The 17,620-nt window shown below is 44.7% G+C and overlaps 3 protein-coding genes across 4 annotated transcripts; 1 reads left to right on the top strand and 2 right to left on the bottom strand.

Annotated features, from left to right (window-relative positions):
- Positions 1-322: 322 nt before the first annotated feature.
- LOC138619756 (patched domain-containing protein 3-like) lies at positions 323-5,376 on the bottom strand. The gene is made up of 4 exons (XM_069696483.1): positions 4,657-5,376; positions 3,491-3,612; positions 2,138-2,283; positions 323-1,987 (listed from the first exon to the last, which is right to left on the bottom strand). Exons 1-4 carry the CDS (start codon positions 5,374-5,376, stop codon positions 417-419), a joined length of 2,559 nt encoding a protein of 852 aa, XP_069552584.1. The 3' UTR covers positions 323-416.
- Positions 5,377-9,439: 4,063 nt separating this feature from the next.
- On the bottom strand, positions 9,440-13,877 carry LOC138619758 (threonine synthase-like 1). Its single transcript, XM_069696485.1, has 3 exons — positions 13,853-13,877; positions 11,528-12,934; positions 9,440-11,206 (listed from the first exon to the last, which is right to left on the bottom strand). Exons 2-3 carry the CDS (start codon positions 12,899-12,901, stop codon positions 10,403-10,405), a joined length of 2,178 nt encoding a protein of 725 aa, XP_069552586.1. The 5' UTR covers positions 12,902-12,934; positions 13,853-13,877; the 3' UTR covers positions 9,440-10,402.
- Positions 13,629-17,532, top strand: enkur (enkurin, TRPC channel interacting protein). 2 transcript variants are annotated; one of them, XM_069696555.1, is made up of 5 exons: positions 13,629-13,725; positions 15,251-15,396; positions 15,492-15,721; positions 15,897-16,043; positions 16,611-17,532. In XM_069696555.1, the coding sequence occupies exons 2-5, from the start codon at positions 15,318-15,320 to the stop codon at positions 16,782-16,784; spliced, it is 630 nt and encodes a 209-aa protein (XP_069552656.1). In that variant the 5' UTR covers positions 13,629-13,725; positions 15,251-15,317; the 3' UTR covers positions 16,785-17,532. The 2 variants fall into 2 exon arrangements, with proteins under 2 accessions (XP_069552656.1, XP_069552655.1); XM_069696554.1 differs by lacking the exon at positions 13,629-13,725 and adding an exon at positions 14,381-14,593.
- Positions 17,533-17,620: the final 88 nt, after the last annotated feature.

Genomic DNA, 17,620 nt, shown 5'->3' on the forward strand with positions numbered 1-17,620 from the left:
CGCTATAGGATTTCCTAAGTTTCAACACTCTGCGATGAGACTCGCGTTACTTTCATCAACACCAAAATAAAATGGGGAAGATTGTGTCATTTGTCACTTTATTGTCAAGTAAAAAAAAACTGAAAATAGTACACGGCTCCAATTAACTGTGATTGAATTATGAACATAAAAAAGAGGATGATGATAAAATGACTGGAAATCGTGACCCATTAAGCAAATTGATTAAGTTAACAAGTATACAGTAACAAACAATTTGTTTTGATATTTAGATCAATTTCAATGATCAGAAACCTTAAAATAGTAGCATTAAGAAACTGCTTCTACTGACTTCTCATTCTTTCAAAGGAAATGTTGTTTTTGTGGCATCCGGAATTCGAAGCAATCCCCTTTAAAATGTTGAACTTTGCCCGCGGCGGTCACAATTTGCTCACTTTCAAACTCTCCTCTTTGGGTTTGTCTTTTTCCGAGCTGCCCGTGAATGTCGTCAGCATCACGGGGATGAAAACGAGGCCGTGCAACATGCCGATGATCATGACGAGGAAAAAGATCTTGAAAAAGGTTCTGAAGGTGTGAAACTCGGACGTGGCCAACACCGTCACCCCTAAAATGGTGGACAGGGCGCCTTGAAGGATGGGGTAACCCAGCCGGGTGAGGGCGTCCACGGCCTTGTCGCCGGCACGCGGCTCCTCGCTGGAGACGAAGGCGTAGGCCACGTGAGCGGAGAAGTCCACCGTGAAGCCGATGCAGACGGTGAAGATGATCATGGATATGGAGTCCAGGCTGACGTCCCAGAGCGCCATGAGGCCGTTCACCCCCGCCGTCACGGAGCCGATCGAGCAAGCCACCCACAGCGAGCAGAGAGGGTTCGGAATCAGCAGGAGGGACACGAGCAGCATCACGCCGGTGATCACGCCCACGTTTTTGATCGTGCTGCTCACGACCACGCCGTACTGGTCGTAGAAGATGAAGGCCCGGTTGTAGACCGATAGAGAAGCCGCGCGGCATCCGCCCGCGGTGGACGTCAGTCCGTTGAGCATGAGAATTTCCGTGCTGGCGTTGGCGAGGTCAACGGTCTGTACGAAGAACCGGGATGCAGAGATGACGTCTCCGGTGAGGTTCACGTCCTGCCGGAAAAAGGGAAATAAATGGAAAAACTCTGGTAGATTTCTGAGGAAGACGTCTTTATCGTCGAGGTTTAAACGTTTCTCTCGTCCGAACGACAAATAAAAATCCAGCCAGGACGTGTAGATGTCCTCGTCTACAAACGGAGACCTTTTAAAGTCGTCCATGCAGGCCTGAAGTTGAGTCCTCTCCGCCTTATCCCAAAATGGGAACGCCTCATTTACAATAACCATCACAGATGGACCGTAGTCAGAGAAATACTGCCTTTCCTTCCTGTTGAACCTCGTAACGTGGGAGTTGTCGGCAGCCAGGTCGTGCAGCTCAATCCCCTGCTGAATGTGGAAACATCCATAAATACTCGCAGCTAGATATGCCACGTAAAGGAAGATCACCACTCCCTTGACCCAGGGCTTGATCAAAAACGGGCCGTAGTAATCTTTAAAGAAATTACTCGCCGGTTGTTTTTTCTCCGCTCCAGTGCTCTCGTCGTAGTCGCCCCCCACGCAGCAGATGTTGTACACGTCAAGGCGGCGGTCGGCTTTGTCCGAGGGTACTTTCACGCAGGTCAGCCAGTGCCTGTTGGCAGCCTCCCGCCTCCCGTTCAGAGCCAGAAAGCCGCCGAAGAAAGTGACGGTGTAGACGTAGCAGAATATGACGGAGGTGGCGGTGTAGAGGCAGAAGCTTTGCACCGACGGGAAGTCGGACGTGACGCCCAGGAAGAACTTGAGGACGTCGGTCAGGGCGGTGATGGTGATGGGCATGACGGCTTCTTCGTAACAGTGAGCCAGCCGCTTGGGCACCGGGTCTTTCACGTGGGTGTGCTGCCAGTCGGACACCATTACAAACATGTTGTTGAGTCCAATTCCTGGACACAAAAAAAAAAATTGGCAGACGTTTAACATCTTGCATCAAAAATCTTTAAAAAATGCCATCCTCGTGCTTATATAAAGCGTGATGGACTACTTGTCAAACAGAGGAAGCCAAGAGTGCTTTATTTTATTTTTTTTGCCCTCACCGAGTATCAGGAAAGGAGAGTTTGCGACGGTAATTACAAATGGCACTCCGATGTAAAGCAACAAGCCAAACGAGGAGAGAACTGCCAGACCGGAGGAGAGGACGCCGAAGACGGCCACCCACACCTTGTTCCTCACATTGTCCCATCTGCCAAGGAGGTACAGATAGACACGGTGATGCAACCAAATTCAAGCAGCTAATAAAGATAATACACTGTAAGATAGGGACAATATTTCCAAACATTTTATCTCGACAAAACCGCAGCAGCCACAAAATAATCCCTCTTATTGGTGGGTAACTAAATGCAGACTTTATTTTTGTTGTGGAACTAAAAAAAAAACTAAAACAAAGATCATTATTTACAGCCAAAACCAGGTTCAAACGTTTCGATTTAAAGTAGTTAATGAGATATTATATTAAACTACACTGAAGTATACTTTTATACACGAGAGACTCATTAAAAGTCAACAAAAACAATATTATTTTTTAGGAAAGGAACAATTTGAGCTTCGGGAAATATATGAATGTATTCATCTCATTAAGGGGAATAGTATGAAGCTGGAACCAGCAGCGGCGTGGCTTAGCTTAGTTTAGCATACTGAGACGTTATATTTTTTTTGGTCTTAAATTGGTACAAAAAAACAAAAACAAAGTGCAGCAACAAGTATTACAAGTACAAAAGGTTTCAGTGCCTGCCAGACTGTTAGCAGTAGTTAGCACGATGCTAACATATCGCTGCAGCTTCAGTTTTAATGGACAAATGTGAGTGTTTATAAAAAAAAAAATGAAAAAATAATGACAAATTAATTAAAACAAATTCTGGTTGGTTTGTAAAATTCGCCAAATTCTAAACTTACTTTTTTTTTTTCTTCTTCTTTAATAAAGCCTTTTGGGACCAAATAAATGAAATTGTTAACAAGGTCAAAATATAGTAAACAAAGACCTGAATTATCTATATTATGGGACACTGAAGGTTCAGTTATTGAACAGCTCTCAATTTTTTTTTAATTATATAACTTCTGATGGTTCTTTCATTGGTCTGTATTAAATTATCAGGTGTTCCTATTATTTTGTCCACTTCCGGTGCATTTACAATCCAGCTGTCTAAGACAAATAAGAAGTCCCTATACTTTAAAGTACAACTTATAGAAGCCAAACATAAACTAAAAAAAATAACAGATCAAGTAACTAAAACAAGACTTAATTGTTATTTGCGACACGCCACTCCAGACAAACCTGGCGTGTGTCTTTGCGGCATCCCTCACATTGATAAAACAACAAGCTCTCCGTGTCCAGGACTTGGCCCGCAGTCAGGAAATCGCTCACCGTGTGACACTCGCTGATCACCTCTTACCTGAGGCAGGATATCACCGAGAGGGTGATGGCACAGGTGTAAGTGATGAGGAACAAAGGGAAGCCGTCTGTGGTGTGACTGTTGATCTCCTCCTGCTTAGACTTGGAGGTGTAGTAGGACACCTACAACCGAAGCACAGCAAGAAAGATGCCGACGTGAGCGACGACGGCAATTAGACCAGTCCGACAGCTCTGCTTGTATTTTCACTCGAAAGGAAGTGTAGAAAAACCCTACTGGAACTGTAAAGATGTGCGTAGCTTTAATCACACATTACCTGCACTTGTTTTAGAGGCTAACGTTTTCAAAATCACAGTACAACAGTTCAACAGTCTGATAATCCATCATCATTGACAGTTTTTTTTTTTATATATATCATCCGTTTTGTAGTATTAAGTGTAACCAAAGTGTTATTTTTTTTATAATCGCGTGTTACAATTTATGTCTCAACCTGCCTCAGGTATACTTCAGTTGTTGATTTCCTGCTATTCCCTGGCAGACTTTCAAAATGCCTTGATGCAGAGTGTTTGGATAAATGGGTGCATATATTTGTAGAGAACACTCCTCGGGTGGTTAAAAAAAAAAGAAACAATAGAGAGGAATTCAACTTGGTCAGTGGCAGCTCTTTAGATATTAGTGGCATGAGATGGAATAAACTATTTTTTTTTTTTTAGTTCCTGTAAAAGTAAATGCATGCTTTCTTAATAGTTCTTTGTCCACTACGATGTCTGGAAAGAAAGTCTTGATTACTCACACTTGAACTGACTTTTAGAAATTTAAACCTAATTATTGCAAACAATTTTGAAGTGTTTGAATGGTTTCAAGGTGTAATTTATCCCCGAAGACGTCTCTGAATGAGGAGTCCCAACACTGTTCTGTAAAACTGTTGTTTTTTTTCTGGTAGTTTCTGTAACTCGTTCTGTTTGTCATAAAGAGTTTCTTAAATTACAGGTTGTAGTGACTCTCGTTAGAGACTGATTAAGATTGTGTAATCTTCTATTGTCTTTTGGTCATTTTTTCTTTTAATAAATTTTGTGTCTTGGTCGTCATTTAGCATCTCTTTGCCATTATTTTCCATCTCTTTTGTGTCTCTTTGCGGTCGTTTTGAGTCTCTGCAGTTGTTTTTAAGCCTCATTATAATGAAACATGAGTAGCCGTGTGATACATACATCGATGTGTTTGCTGTCCGTCTCCTCTGATACGAGCGCTTTAAATCTTCTCAGCCATAACTTTGAGGCTTCGGCTGTCCTTTCCTGCTTCTCCAAGTAGTAGAAGAGCTTCACAGCGCGAACACTTTTGACCGTGCTGTTGGCATCCGTAACGACACCGCCCAGAACAGAACCCAGGAAGACCGAGCTGGACCTGTGCAGATGTTCTGGGTAGGTGATGCCAGTCCGATCGGTGCCGTTAGAGCTCATAATTTCCAGGATGGCGTTGGAGACACATTCTCCATTGGCTTTGGCGCACAAATCACTGAATCCCAGCCTCCCGTTGTCCACAGTGATATTCAGGATCTTATTGTTGAGTCTCATGATGTCCTCGAAGGCAGGATCTTCGAGCACATTGTAGTTATTAGTCGACGCGGCAATGAGGGATGCAAAGTTCCCATTGTCGTACATCCTCTCCTCGGAAAACATGGAGTCATTGTTGGGGAAGTTGTCCGTGACGAAAGCTCTCGTTACCTTCGAGGGTCCTTTCCTGGGTGTGAATTGACGCTCGAGATCATTGTCCTCGCTGTCCTTGAGAAAAACAAAGCCTCCGCCAAGTGCCGCCGAGAGGAAAAGAGGAATGATGAAAAAATACAACGGCCAGGAGCCCACCGCCGAGCCAAGTTTTTTAAAAAGGCCCGACAGAGGCTTGGCGATGCAGTCTGTCCGTCTGCAGCCCATCTTCAGACTCCGTTGGCACGGATGTGGAGGAATTGCATCCTTATAAAGGGTGCGACAATTATCATGCCACTCCAAACACGCCTTCAACCAGGAAATCAAACGACAGGGTATTTAGGGCCATTGGTTATCTAGTGCTTTTCCATTACTATAAAATGATAAGGCGGGATCTTTCAAATGATAAAGTAGGAATTAGAACAACTCTCAAACAGAGCACAAGATTTCCCAGAACACAGCGTGACCTTGTTACAAGTTACAGAAAGTCGCCTGCAAAGACGCCCCACTTTATTACTTTACGATGTTAAAATGCCACCGGTTTCATTACTAAGTAACTATTTGAGTAAATTAGTGTGTATTTCGTCATTGGTGATGTTTGTAGAGATATGATTCCATGCTTGCATATTGCAGGCAATAAAAATCCAGAGAAGTACACCTCAAGCTGTTTCATTCGTTGAAGGTTAAAGTTCAACTACTATGACTCGTGTAGCCAAACAGTGACAACAGTAAATCTATTGTGTAATCAAGTTCTCCACGATTAAAGCTAGACATTCTTGCACGTAGGAATTTTAGGAAGACCTTGGAAAGTAAACCAAAACCATTCCCTTTAACACATTCTCACATAGCAATTGGTAAAAGTTTTATACCTAATAATAACCATCAAAAGACATCAGTATGAAGCGTGGCCAGGATTTGTTGGACCAGTTTTTTCAACCTTTGACTGAAATCAGAAGAGCTGTTGCTTCAACAAATACTTCATATTTCAAGTGGTACATCTGCTACTTATACCACTGTAAAATGCATAAATACCGTACGGCGTTGCAATTGTGAAGGGGTCAAGAAGCTTTTGGTGATTTACAGGACTACGTTGGGAACTAAGCTTACAACTGCCCTCCATGTATCAACGCCCCCAATCGTCATGTAGCATTTTAACCTTTCGAGACTCTGAATATTTGAAGCGAGAAGTCCGAGAGGGTCCGTTTTTACACCTCCAGGCCAGCCAGCCTTCCTGTCAGTTAACCCCTGTCAGTCAACTGTCAGTCCGACTCCTGCGAGGCGAGGCTCATATCTCATTTCACACGGAGCCGTCTCGGGGGGTCATTGATTTCTCATTCTCCGAGTGATGGATTCTCTTTCCTTCATCACAAAGAGAAGAGAGAAGATCTCTGGCAGATGGTCGCCAGGAGCCTGATGGAGGCATCGGTTAAAAGCAATCTGTTTCAGCCCCCCCCGCCCCCTTCTCCCTTCAGTTATTTTGTTCACCTTGGATTGAATCATTGCTTTCCGTCTGTGGGCTTATCAAAGACCGTTAACGGTAGATAGGCGCCGATGTGTATTGTTCAGCCCCTGAGTTTGCATCAAAATGCAAATGAGTTCAATCCCTTCCTCCAATTACAATTATCTTCGGGTAGTGAGCTCCTGTTGACACCTTCATTAGCTCTCCTATTCTCTCCCTCCTCTTCCTCACACTTTGTAGAGGTACGTTGGGGTGCGAATCAATGTCTTGGGTAATTAGCTGGGAAGCCTTCGGGTGAACACGATGTTGAGATGTTGAGTGCTGATTGTTTCCGCTCTTGCTTCCAGAAAGAAACCATTGATCATGGAGGGGGGGGACATCTCACTACGCTCTCGTGATAACAGTGCTGGAAAAAAACAAAAGAAGCAACTGAGATCAGAACGGCCGTCTCGTTTCGGCGCAGAACAATCGGCTTCTTTTAGTCGAGCTCATTTCAAGCTTTACAAGAAATCATGACGACGTTTTCTTTAACGGAACATGAAATAAATATAAATTAAATATAAACATGTACGATGTAATAAGACTTTTTTCTCCCAATACATGGGAAACAAAGAGAAACGGTCTGTTAAACATCCGTTATGACTGGTTTCCAACCCGAACGCTGATGATTGTGTCCGTTAAAGCGCTCGGCGAGCTGCCAGGAATTTCGCGTCTTTGCAGCGGTGGGCGAGTGTTTTACCTCGACTTCAGTCGCAATAATTTAGCGCCGATACTTTTATGCCAGCATTTGTTTTTGTTTTTTTTACATCTTCTAATTTTTCGTGCCAAGACGGACGAGGATTAACTGTTTCCCCCTGTGGGTTTCATTCTTGGCAGAGTGGAGGAGCCTCAGTAATGGCATTTATTTAAACCATGAGGGGACAGTAGAATTACACTGAAGCAGTGCTAATGACTTTCTTCTGGGGACGGTTTGAAGCTCAATGGATCCAATTCATTTAGGAAAGTAACTTACAGAACAAATGACTACCTTTTTTTTTTTTTTTTTAATTCACATTTTTATCGAAAATTTGACTTAACTATAAGAAGGCAGGAATCTTAATTGTACTGGTAGAAAATAATATGTCTGCCAAACATCTAAATTCAACCCAATATATACTTAAATTCGTTAAAGAAACTATAAGATTGTGAAATCTGCAGCAATAAAAGAAAACTGTTTGAGGTCCTATTTTTTTTTCTGGGAATTTGGGTGTAAAAAACGATAACTTGAAGGATTCACAATTTCCAAGCAGAACTTGGTCCTGAAGCATTCAGAGCGTTGTGATGATACTTTTTATTCATGATTGACCATTTGACTACATACAAAAAAAAAAAGTAAATATTTGATGAATTGCCATCATTCTTACAAGTTAAGGACTTTTAATGAGATTTGAAATATGTCCATTTACAGCGATTGTGGTTCGGAGGATCTGGCAGTTCCTGTTTGTCAGCTGCATCTAAATCTCAACTCGTGATAACAAGGTGGATTTCAACAGAAAGAGGCGGGAAACTTGTATGAGCAGAACCTTTAAATCAACGCCGGTTCACCAGATCTTCTTTCCAAACTCCTCCGATGCGTTAATTTCCTCCTCTCCCTTTTCTATTTCCCTCCACTGTGAACAGAGCAGTTTCCATTATGCCACAGGTTCACATTAAGGAGATGGGAACAGGCTGGTACCTGCAATTATCCTTGCTCACCCAGCCATGGGTCACTTGGTGCCGAGCAACAGCTGGCTCCCCCCCCCCCTCCGCTCGCACACATCCGTGCAACTGCACACCACCACCTTTCCTCCGCCTCCCGACTCCTAACCCACCCATTCTTCACATCCACCTACCACGCTGCTTGATTAATAAGGCCGACGCTCTCGCCGAAGAAAAAAACAACAAAAAAAAACAACACAGACACGGAGAGGGCAGGAAGGGGGAGAAAGAACGAGCACAGAAGTCGGTACAAAGAAGCCGACAAGTATGTGACGGTGTACTATGTAATATATTCATGCAGAGCAGAAGAAGTGATCAGTCATCGCGTAAGCACGGAAGAATGAACACACTCGGGTGTAGCCGGAGGTGTGACACGGCGACGGTTAAAGCACGAAAGACTTGGTTACCTTTAAGGAAACATGGTGGTCTGGGATGAAAAAAAAAAGAGGGTTTACAGATTATTTTGGTCACTTGGGAACACAACATTTACATATCACCAGTTTTTTAAATTTGAAACCGTATTTTTCATAAAGAACTTTACTTGATTTTAGTCCGTCTTTAATCTAAAGTCTCATGTCCACATGCCAATTTAATGTAGCTATGTATAAATTAACAATTATAATTTTTTTTTTAAAAAGACCAAAAACTTGAAGGAACCACTTTTCTTGTCACTACTCGCAAAGAGCAACAGCGATCCAGATCAGAGGGCGTGCCGGCAGAGTGCTTCGTCAAATCTGGCCTGACTCTCTCCATCTATTTTCACAACTGCAGTCATAAGCAATCCTGGAGATCTATGAAAACGTATCTGCCCCCCCCTCCCCCCCCTCCCCCTCCCCCCTCCCCACCTCGCGTGGCTGCTGAGGCAGCACCTGGATTTAAATGACTCCACTGATGGCCGCTGAGACAGGATTAATTTCTGAACGCTCCCGTTACGGATGGTGTTGACGTTGGAGGTTGCACAATCCCCCCCCACCACCACCACCACCCAGACCCCCGAGACATGTAAGCTTAAAAAAAAAGAGCAACGTGGTTTTCTAACTACCCTTCAGATGAATTCACATCAGCAGAGGAAAGTGCAAAGTCATCACAAAAGAATGAGGTAAAATAAAACAGTGCTTTATTGCTGTCAACATTTATTATTGTATTAACGTGTTGATCAAGGACACGATGAACCTGTACAGATATTGAGGAAAATATCACACAAAAATAAACTCTCACAGTTCAAGTATGAAATTTAAGATAATCGTCTCGTCTCTTTGACCTTCCCCGTAACAGGAATACCCACATGCTGTTACGAAAAAGTCTTTCCCTTGCAGTAGTGGCCCAAGGGCTAGACGTCTCCATCTAGTGGGCCAGGACTTCAGATAATCATTTTAAGAAATGTTGCATAATCAATAACTTGAGTAATAAAACAGGATAATGCTCTATTACAGTATAATCACAGTGAACATGTTCATTTTTCCCGATCCCGAAGGTTCAGGCAGGATATGGCCTCTTGAATTATGGCAATTTCACGATGAAGCCAGCTTTTAGCCGGCACTTTTCATTTATCATTTTTAAAAGGGATAGTTGGGATTGTTAGAAATGGGGTTGAATGAGGTACTTATCTGTCTCTAGTACCGGCACGGAAGCCAAGTCGTGTACTGCTGTGGATGGGGTCATGTAAAAATAAATCACTATCATTTTAAGTGTTCACTATATTTAGAGTCCTTTACGTTACTGTCAGACGGGGAGCTCCAGACGTTATATCTTTTCAAAGAGGGCGGGGCTGTAGCTGAGATTGCAGCACGGTTTTGACGACTGATCGTAAGGTCGGCGGGTTGACACCCCCCCCCCCCGGTTCCTCCCGTCCACGTGCCGAAGTGTCCTCGGGCAAGACGCTGAACCACAAGTTGCTCCCCGATCTGTTGTCATTGTGTGAAAAAAGGCGCTACATAAAGTGCAGGTCGTTTTGCTTGAAATGTTTTCCATGTATTGGAATTCATGACAAATTGCGATCAATTCTGATTTCAATTCATGTTAATTTCAGGCGAATTTAACAAAACAGCTGGCGTAACTCTACATGACTTTCAAGAAGGAGTCGTGTATCATGCTCTCCACCTCTTCGACCAACGCACCGTAATCCGCTTGACAAACCGCGTGTCGCCTCCTGCCACTTCCCTTCAAGCGCTTCATCATCTCCGTGTGCATTTCTGGCCGCGGCGCGGCGAGCTCCAGCTTCTCCAGCTGCTCAACGGGATCCTCTGGAATATTTTGGATTTGCAGAGCTTTGAACACAGCGGGAGCGAATTTCCCGCAGTGAGCCGTGGCACAGAGCACCGCGGGGCACGAGCCGTCCTGCAGCCCGTCGGCCACGACTTTCGCCACGGCGGTGTGCGTGTCCATGACGTAGCCCGTCTGTGCGCGGACGCCCCGGATGGCGGCCAGGCAGTCGTCCTCGGAGCACCAGCCGGCCAGCGCTTCCTGCCGTATCCTGCCGAGGAGAGGCTCGGGGACCCGGAAGCGCCGCTGCCCGTCCAAGCGGGCGAAAAGGTCCCCGACGAGACGGCCGTCTCCGCCCGAGACGTGGTGGATGAACCTCTCGAGGTTGGAGGATTTCAGGATATCTATAGCCGGGGAGCGGGAGGGCTTCAGAGGGCGTCCCCGCAGGTCGTACTCACCCGTGGCGAAAAAGTCCGCCACGACGCGGTTGTGGTTGGACGCGCAGATGACTTTCCGTATCGGGACGCCCATTTGCTTGGCGTACAAGGCCGACATGGCGTTGCCGAAGTTGCCGGTAGGGATGCAAACGTCGATGGGCTCCCCGAACTCGATAACTCCGTCTCTGCACAGATCCAGATAGGCCGAGGAATGGTAGACCACCTGCGAGAGGAGGACACGGTTAAAAAAAAAAAATTAAAATAAATAGTGCTGCTGCCTGGCGAAGACTTCAAAGCTTTTTAAGTGGCAAAAATCAACGTGTCTCAGTCGTGTTGTGAATCACTGCGATCGGGTCCTCTGTAGGACCACTCGGTGTTCTTTAAATGCCTCACTTCCAATGTGGTGCATTTAATGACCTCCAAATTTGACAATATTTGATAATATAAGTTAAAATCTCTGTTGCTAAAAAAAAAAAAAAAAAGAAGCCCGTTATAAAATAAAATACTCTTTTCTTGCAGCACCGCTCGGCGATCGTCGACCCACCTGTGGCAGCAGCCGAGCCCAGTTGATGGAGTTGGCGGTGCTGAGCACCGTCCCGTACTCCACCGCGAGGTGCCCGGTCAGCCCCGACTCTCCAAACATCCTCTTTATGCTCCTCTGACAGAAGTCGAAGTCCGACAGGACGCCGACCGTCCGGGCGTTGTCCTCCGTGTAGCTCGTCATCTGGATCCTCTGGATCTCGCTCACGCCTTCCTCGGGGAAAAACACCAGCACGCCCGTCCTGTGTCTGTCGGCGCCGCTCAGCCTGCCGAATCCGCTGAGCACCGCGCTGCCCGTGTCTCCGGACGTGGCCACCAGGACGAGGTAGTTGCACATCGGCGGGAGGCAGTGGGCGAAGAGCTGAGGCATCAGCTGCAACGCGAGATCCTTGAACGAGGCGGTGGGGCCGTGAAACAGCTCCTGAACGTACTGGTTGCGGACGAGGTGCCTCACGGGGGCCACGGCCTCGCTGGAGAAGTTTGACCCGTACGCGTTGAACACCATCGTCCTCAGGTCCAAAGCGGAGACGTCCAGCGGGTGGATGCACTTTTCGAGTAAAACTAAAGCTCGTTCGGGGTAAGACATGGCCACTAGTCGCAGCCACTCGCGTGCGTCCATCTTCGGGAAGCCGTTTTTGGGAACGTAGAGGCCTCCGTCCGCGGCCAGACCCTCGACGACCACGTCGCCGAAGTACGTTTTCCGATGGGGCGGCGCTGCGCCGTCACACCTGGTCGACACGTAGGTTTCCTCGTCGTGGTTCTGATATCGCTCCACGGCCTTCAGCACCTTCTCCGCCACTTCCTCCGCCGTGTCTCCGGTTCCGCACAGCACCCGCACGTCCAGCCACTTCTCGTAAAAGCGCTTCCTGTGAAGCAGAATGTCCCTCACGGGCACCCCTTCCTCCTGCCCCACTATCCGGTTCACCTCCATCGCGGCGAGCCTCCGCACGATGTCCTCGCCGTCCACGTCCAGGTAGACGACCAGGCCGCTCTCTTTGACGTGCCGCATGGCCTCGGCGTGCAGAGGGTTCGAGCCGGTCAGGGAAACGACGCACCCGGAGGCGGAGAAGTTGCGCAAAGCCTGACCTTCCTCCTCCAGGAAACGCTTTCCACCGACTGACGCCAGCTTGGCGGCCACGGGCATCTTCCACGTCGTCTCCAAGACGTCATCGTCGACGTCTACGACAGGCAGGCCCAGTTTGTGAGCCACTATCCTCCCCACTGTGGTTTTCCCTGCTCCGGGAGGGCCCATCAACAGGATGTTCTTGTCCCCCGGGAGGGCGGTTTTGATGGAAAGCCATGATTTGGGTGTTGAAAGTGGACTCGGGCAGCATCTGGCAGCTCCGACTGCACGCCGACTTGCATTCAGTAAACCCATTCAGGACTGGGAAAATGACAGCAGCCTCGTCTCCTGTGAAAAAGAAAATATAATTTCAGTTCAACTCCAACGGCTCCGGAAAATGTGGTTTTTTTTGTGTGTGTGTTTTTTTAAACAGATAGAAAAGTAAGTATTCAACAACAAACACGCATCTATTACTCTCATTTGCTTTATTTTTTTAATGTCTAAATCCATAATGTGAACAAACCAATCCTAAATGTTTTAAAGAGCAGCACTACATGAATGCATTTAAAATACATCAACAAATTTAAGGGAAAAAAAGAAATCCCAATTTTACTAGGTTTTGTCTGAAGAGTAAACCAGAAAAAAACAAAAACAGGAATCTCACAAGGAACAATTTATAACGTACTTGTTTTATGAGTTATATGATTAAAAACCAATAAAATAATAAGGACGAGTCGGATTTTGGTCTATTGCATACGTGTAAAAATGTCCTTTAAAGGCAGAAAATAGGCTGCATTTTCGTGCCATGCACTTTGGACACAGTGTTGGCAAAATTCATTCTGTTAAAAGTTCCAACGTGTTTTTTTTATTATTATTATTATTTGTTTTTGAAACGCTGTTATAAAAAAAAGGTTGCGACAACTTTCACGTGTTTTGCAGCCAGAACATTTAACAAGCTGTCGTTTTGTTTTGTTTTTTAAATTTTATGGGCACGACACTCACGTGAAATGGTACTTCAAACCCGTTAATGAATGTCTTAGTCGAGTCTGTGTTTATAACGTTTGTATACATACACGTAGTGTAAACAAGAAAGCTCCGCACGCTCGACCGAAGCTACCCAGCAGCCAGAAATAACTACGGTGAGCCTGAAGGGACAATTTTATTTTATTTATTTATTTTTTTTACGCGACGAATGATAAGAGTTTGCTACGAAAATAAACCGTGATAAATATGACCCGAGTAGTCTAACTCAAGAAAGTAGGCAACCTTCGTTAACCTGTGCAGTAATTTGAAACGATGGGTGTTTGTTTTCTTTTTCTTTTTCGCGATGTCGGTTTGTATTTGGTTTGTACGAGTGGCCCTGTGCTGCTTTCAAGTGCACGTAAGACCTTTGTACTTCGGTGCTCGGAAATCTCTTTGACGGACGTTGATATCGAAACAGCGAATAAAACCTTGCAGTCATCAGACAAAAAGATACGCGCAAAAAGATTCGGCCATAAACAATTTTTTTTTATGGCAGCTGATCTATAAAAATAAAAAAAAAATCAAGCGACAGATATGCTTATAAAAAAATAATAATACACCATAAAGAAGCACTTTTTTATTTTTATTTTTTTAGTAGGATAAATGAAATGAGGTGTATGAAGAAGACTGAGTTCAACAGAATTTAAGGCTTAAGCATGTGAACTTTACATGTGCGCGGTTCAGATGTGAAACGGAAGACGGAATTGCAGAAAAGTCGCAGATTTCCGACTGTACGCGAGTGCAACGTTTGCGTCACTGGTTGCCCAGCAACTTGCCAGCAGTCGTATTTGGCCTGGTCAGAGTGCATTTTCTTTTTCTTTTTCTTTTTCTTTTCTGTTTTTTTTTTTATTGGAGCTACCGCGTCGTTTTGAACATTTATTCAAAAGACTGAAGAAGTTCAAACATGCCTAAAGCTTTTCATCCACGAGAGAGCGTCTACAACCTCATTCCCAAAGAAGAGAGTGAATGTGAACAACCGCCACGGTTGGTTACTTTACGTTATCTCAGCTAGTTAGCCTAACTAACTAAACCCAAATAATATTATTATTATTATTTTTTTTTTTACCCTGAATTTGACAACTCAAACCAGATAGGATATCAGGTATTTGGCTAATATAAAAGTTGGCGTTTTTTTTTTTGCAATGCAATTAGTAGTTTTACTGGTTTTCTGCTCTTAACCGTCATCTTATTTGACTTTATTTTGATATAAACTAAATATAAGAGATATCTAAACAACCTTTTTTTTTGTTCTCTCTCCTATGATTTGTGATGGCTTAAACTTGATCCCTCTCAAAACCTAATTTACTTAGTGTTTAAAATCCTGTGTAGGTAGATGAACTAACCCCAAATTGAGAAATTCTTGGAAAAGGTGTTTTCCTTTTTGTAATATGTGTTTTCTTTTCAATATCCAATGTGTTTCACCCGTCTTTAGTGTTATGACAGATAAGGTTTTCATTTGTATGCCTCACTTAAGTCCCAAGAGGGGGAGTTTCCGCCGAAGGGTGTGCACAGGTGTGTTTGCACACTGCCAGTAATTACAATGGGATCTGCTCTTCCTGTGTGTTTTATTTAGGTATGAAAAATACACGACGACAACGTTTTATTTAATTCACAAAAGTCTGAAATGTGCTCTCTCCGAAGGTACGTGTCCAGGTTCCACTCGGCGGCCGTTCTCGAGAGCAAGGTGAACAAGGATGCGAGGAGAGGGATGGGACCGGCTAAAGTGGAGGTGCCGTCCCCGGATAAATACCTGAAGAAGCATTCGAAGGAGCCCAAACTGCCCGAGCGTGAGTCCCTCTGTCTGTTTTGTCATTAAGTGCCTTTTGAAAGGGTAAAAAGTGAGATGCTTGCCTTCATATTTTTGTGTTTTTTTTTGTTTCAGAATCAATGCGCGCAGAAGATTTTCAAAAGACCTGCACTTGCCGAGGCAGCAAACCGCCGGTGCCCAGGAGGTCAGACAACCCGCCGATGGGACTTCAAACCACGAGGGACTTTACAAAGACCAACATCCCGGGGCCGATGAAGCCGCGGCCTGCGTGTGTCGATAGCAGCAACGGACACAAGCAGCCGCTTGAGAACTCTGGACTCGTCCCCAAATACATCATGAAAAAGGTTGTTGTTGTTGTTGTTTTTTCAACAATACAACTCACAATATTTCCTTCAGTCAGTTTAGGGAAAAAAAAAAAAAAGTTAAATATCACTAAGACAGTATTGAAATGGGAGGGAAAAAGTCAAACCTTTAGGAAAAAGTTCCTTTTCATATTTATTGATAAACAATCACCTGCAGGATTACGGGGAAGTTCCCGCGTACCTGCAGCAGCGCAGCGAGGAAGAGCGCCGGGCTCTGGAGGAGTACGACGACTTCTTAAAAGAACAACGAGAGCAGGTCGCCATGAAGCAAATGTCGGACGAGGAGCGACAAGCCATCCTGGGGGTACTCACACACACACACACACACACACACACACACACGCACGCACACGCACATGCACATGCACACGCACACGGCTGCCCAATGGCAGCTCTTTCCCTAAAACAGTAGGGGGGAGATTGGGGGGGATCATGCAGACTTCTTGAACGACCGGAGGAGCACGTGGATTTTGAAGATTTCATGTATTTAAAGTCTTTAGAAAGATTCGTCTCTCGGTACCAATAACTTGATTTTAATAGCTGATCATTGCTTGTACTGTATGTATTTAAAAAGAGGGCGGGCAGAGTACGCGAAGCCCAATAAGAGATGTTTTACCTTTTTGGGAGTGCACTGCTTGTAAGAGTGTGACTGCACAAACATGTCCCCACTTGAAAATGAAAATATTTCTCATCAGCACTCGACAATTACCACAATAGTTTCCCTCGATTACAGACGGCACCTCTGATTGATGTCCCGTTTACTGGAAACAAATCTTCTTCTTTTTTTTTTTAAAGTGCTGACTATCACGTTGACGTGTTTGCTGTCTTGTGACATGCCCCCCCCTCACCCCCGTGAATCCACATTTTCCAGAAGCTGAAGGAGAAGTGGGACCGGCTGCATCAGGAGTACCAGGGCCTGTCTCTCTTCATCGACACGCTGTCCAAGAAAGCCCGCAAGCAGAGACTCGAGGAATCCATGAAGCAGCTGGAGAAGGACATCACCTTCTTCGAGAGGTTCAAAACTCTCTACAAGCCCAACGTTTAGGACGTTTAGAAAAAAAACAACCTCGGAGGTCACCGGAAGTTACGGCACTGAATGTCTTTACGCTCCTCCTTACATTTGAAAAATCACATGATAGAAATTAAAACGAAGGACATTTCTGCAGGTTTTCCTGTTTTCTGTGAATCTACTGAAGTGCAATTTCTCGTGAATTACGTAAAGATAATCCACTCATTGTATTTTGAGGCCTGAACCCTTAACTTAGTCTATTTAGCCTGTGTGTGTTTTTAATTCTAAATCAGATCCGACACTTCAACTTCAAAATAATATGATTATTGTAAAATGATATAACTTTGAGTCATTTGACATTTTAGTGATGTAACTCCGGTATTCTGTGCGTCAACCAGACCGTAGTGACAAATGAAGTACTGTAGGATCACTGAAATCTTTCTGAATTGTCTTCTGTATCGTGTAAATCTAAACCAGATGTGACGTCAGCGTGCGGCCGGTAGCTTCGATATTTCACGGACATCCTCATGTCGGCGGCGGGAAATAATTTGTACTTTCTCCGCAGTATTACTGAATATTTGAAGGAAAATCTGAAATTTCTTTGAGCGATGTTACAATTTGAGCTTCACATTTTCGTAGAAATTTATGTTGCAAAATTAATGTCAGCATGTCAGTATCCTTTAAAAAAAAAAAAAAATCCGTTCCAGTCTGACTTTAATAAAAAAATTGACTGCATTAGAACCAGACTAGAGATTATGTCCTCCCCCCCTCCTCCGCAGTGGCCTGTGATGCGGCCACTAGCCGGCCCAGCATCACATGAAGCTGATTATCTAAAACAACGCTTTCCTCTTACGCAAATGACTCGAGCGTGA

This window comes from Brachyistius frenatus, unplaced genomic scaffold (genome assembly GCF_029030835.1).
Source record: "Brachyistius frenatus isolate BFR_SWC_R1_liver_20210118 unplaced genomic scaffold, ASM2903083v1 Contig_21, whole genome shotgun sequence".
NCBI classification, from domain to species: Eukaryota; Metazoa; Chordata; class Actinopteri; family Embiotocidae; genus Brachyistius; species Brachyistius frenatus.

Bases quoted from the DNA above. Each gene is read 5' to 3' on its own strand.
- LOC138619756 (XM_069696483.1), bottom strand. From the start codon at position 5,376: ATGGGCTGCAGACGGACAGACTGCATCGCCAAGCCTCTGTCGGGCCTT. The intron at 3,613-4,656 runs GTATGTATCACA...CTTCGGTTGTAG, and splicing joins CGGACAGCAAACACATCGAT to GTGTCCTACTACACCTCCAA. The intron at 2,284-3,490 runs GTAAGAGGTGAT...CCTCCTTGGCAG, and splicing joins TCGGTGATATCCTGCCTCAG to ATGGGACAATGTGAGGAACA.
- LOC138619758 (XM_069696485.1), bottom strand. From the start codon at position 12,901: ATGGGTTTACTGAATGCAAGTCGGCGTGCAGTCGGAGCTGCCAGATGC. The intron at 11,207-11,527 runs GTGGGTCGACGA...CTCCTCTCGCAG, and splicing joins GGGCTCGGCTGCTGCCACAG to GTGGTCTACCATTCCTCGGC.
- enkur (XM_069696554.1), top strand. From the start codon at position 14,514: ATGCCTAAAGCTTTTCATCCACGAGAGAGCGTCTACAACCTCATTCCC. The intron at 14,594-15,250 runs GTTGGTTACTTT...CTCTCTCCGAAG, and splicing joins GAATGTGAACAACCGCCACG to GTACGTGTCCAGGTTCCACT. The intron at 16,044-16,610 runs GTACTCACACAC...CACATTTTCCAG, and splicing joins AGCGACAAGCCATCCTGGGG to AAGCTGAAGGAGAAGTGGGA.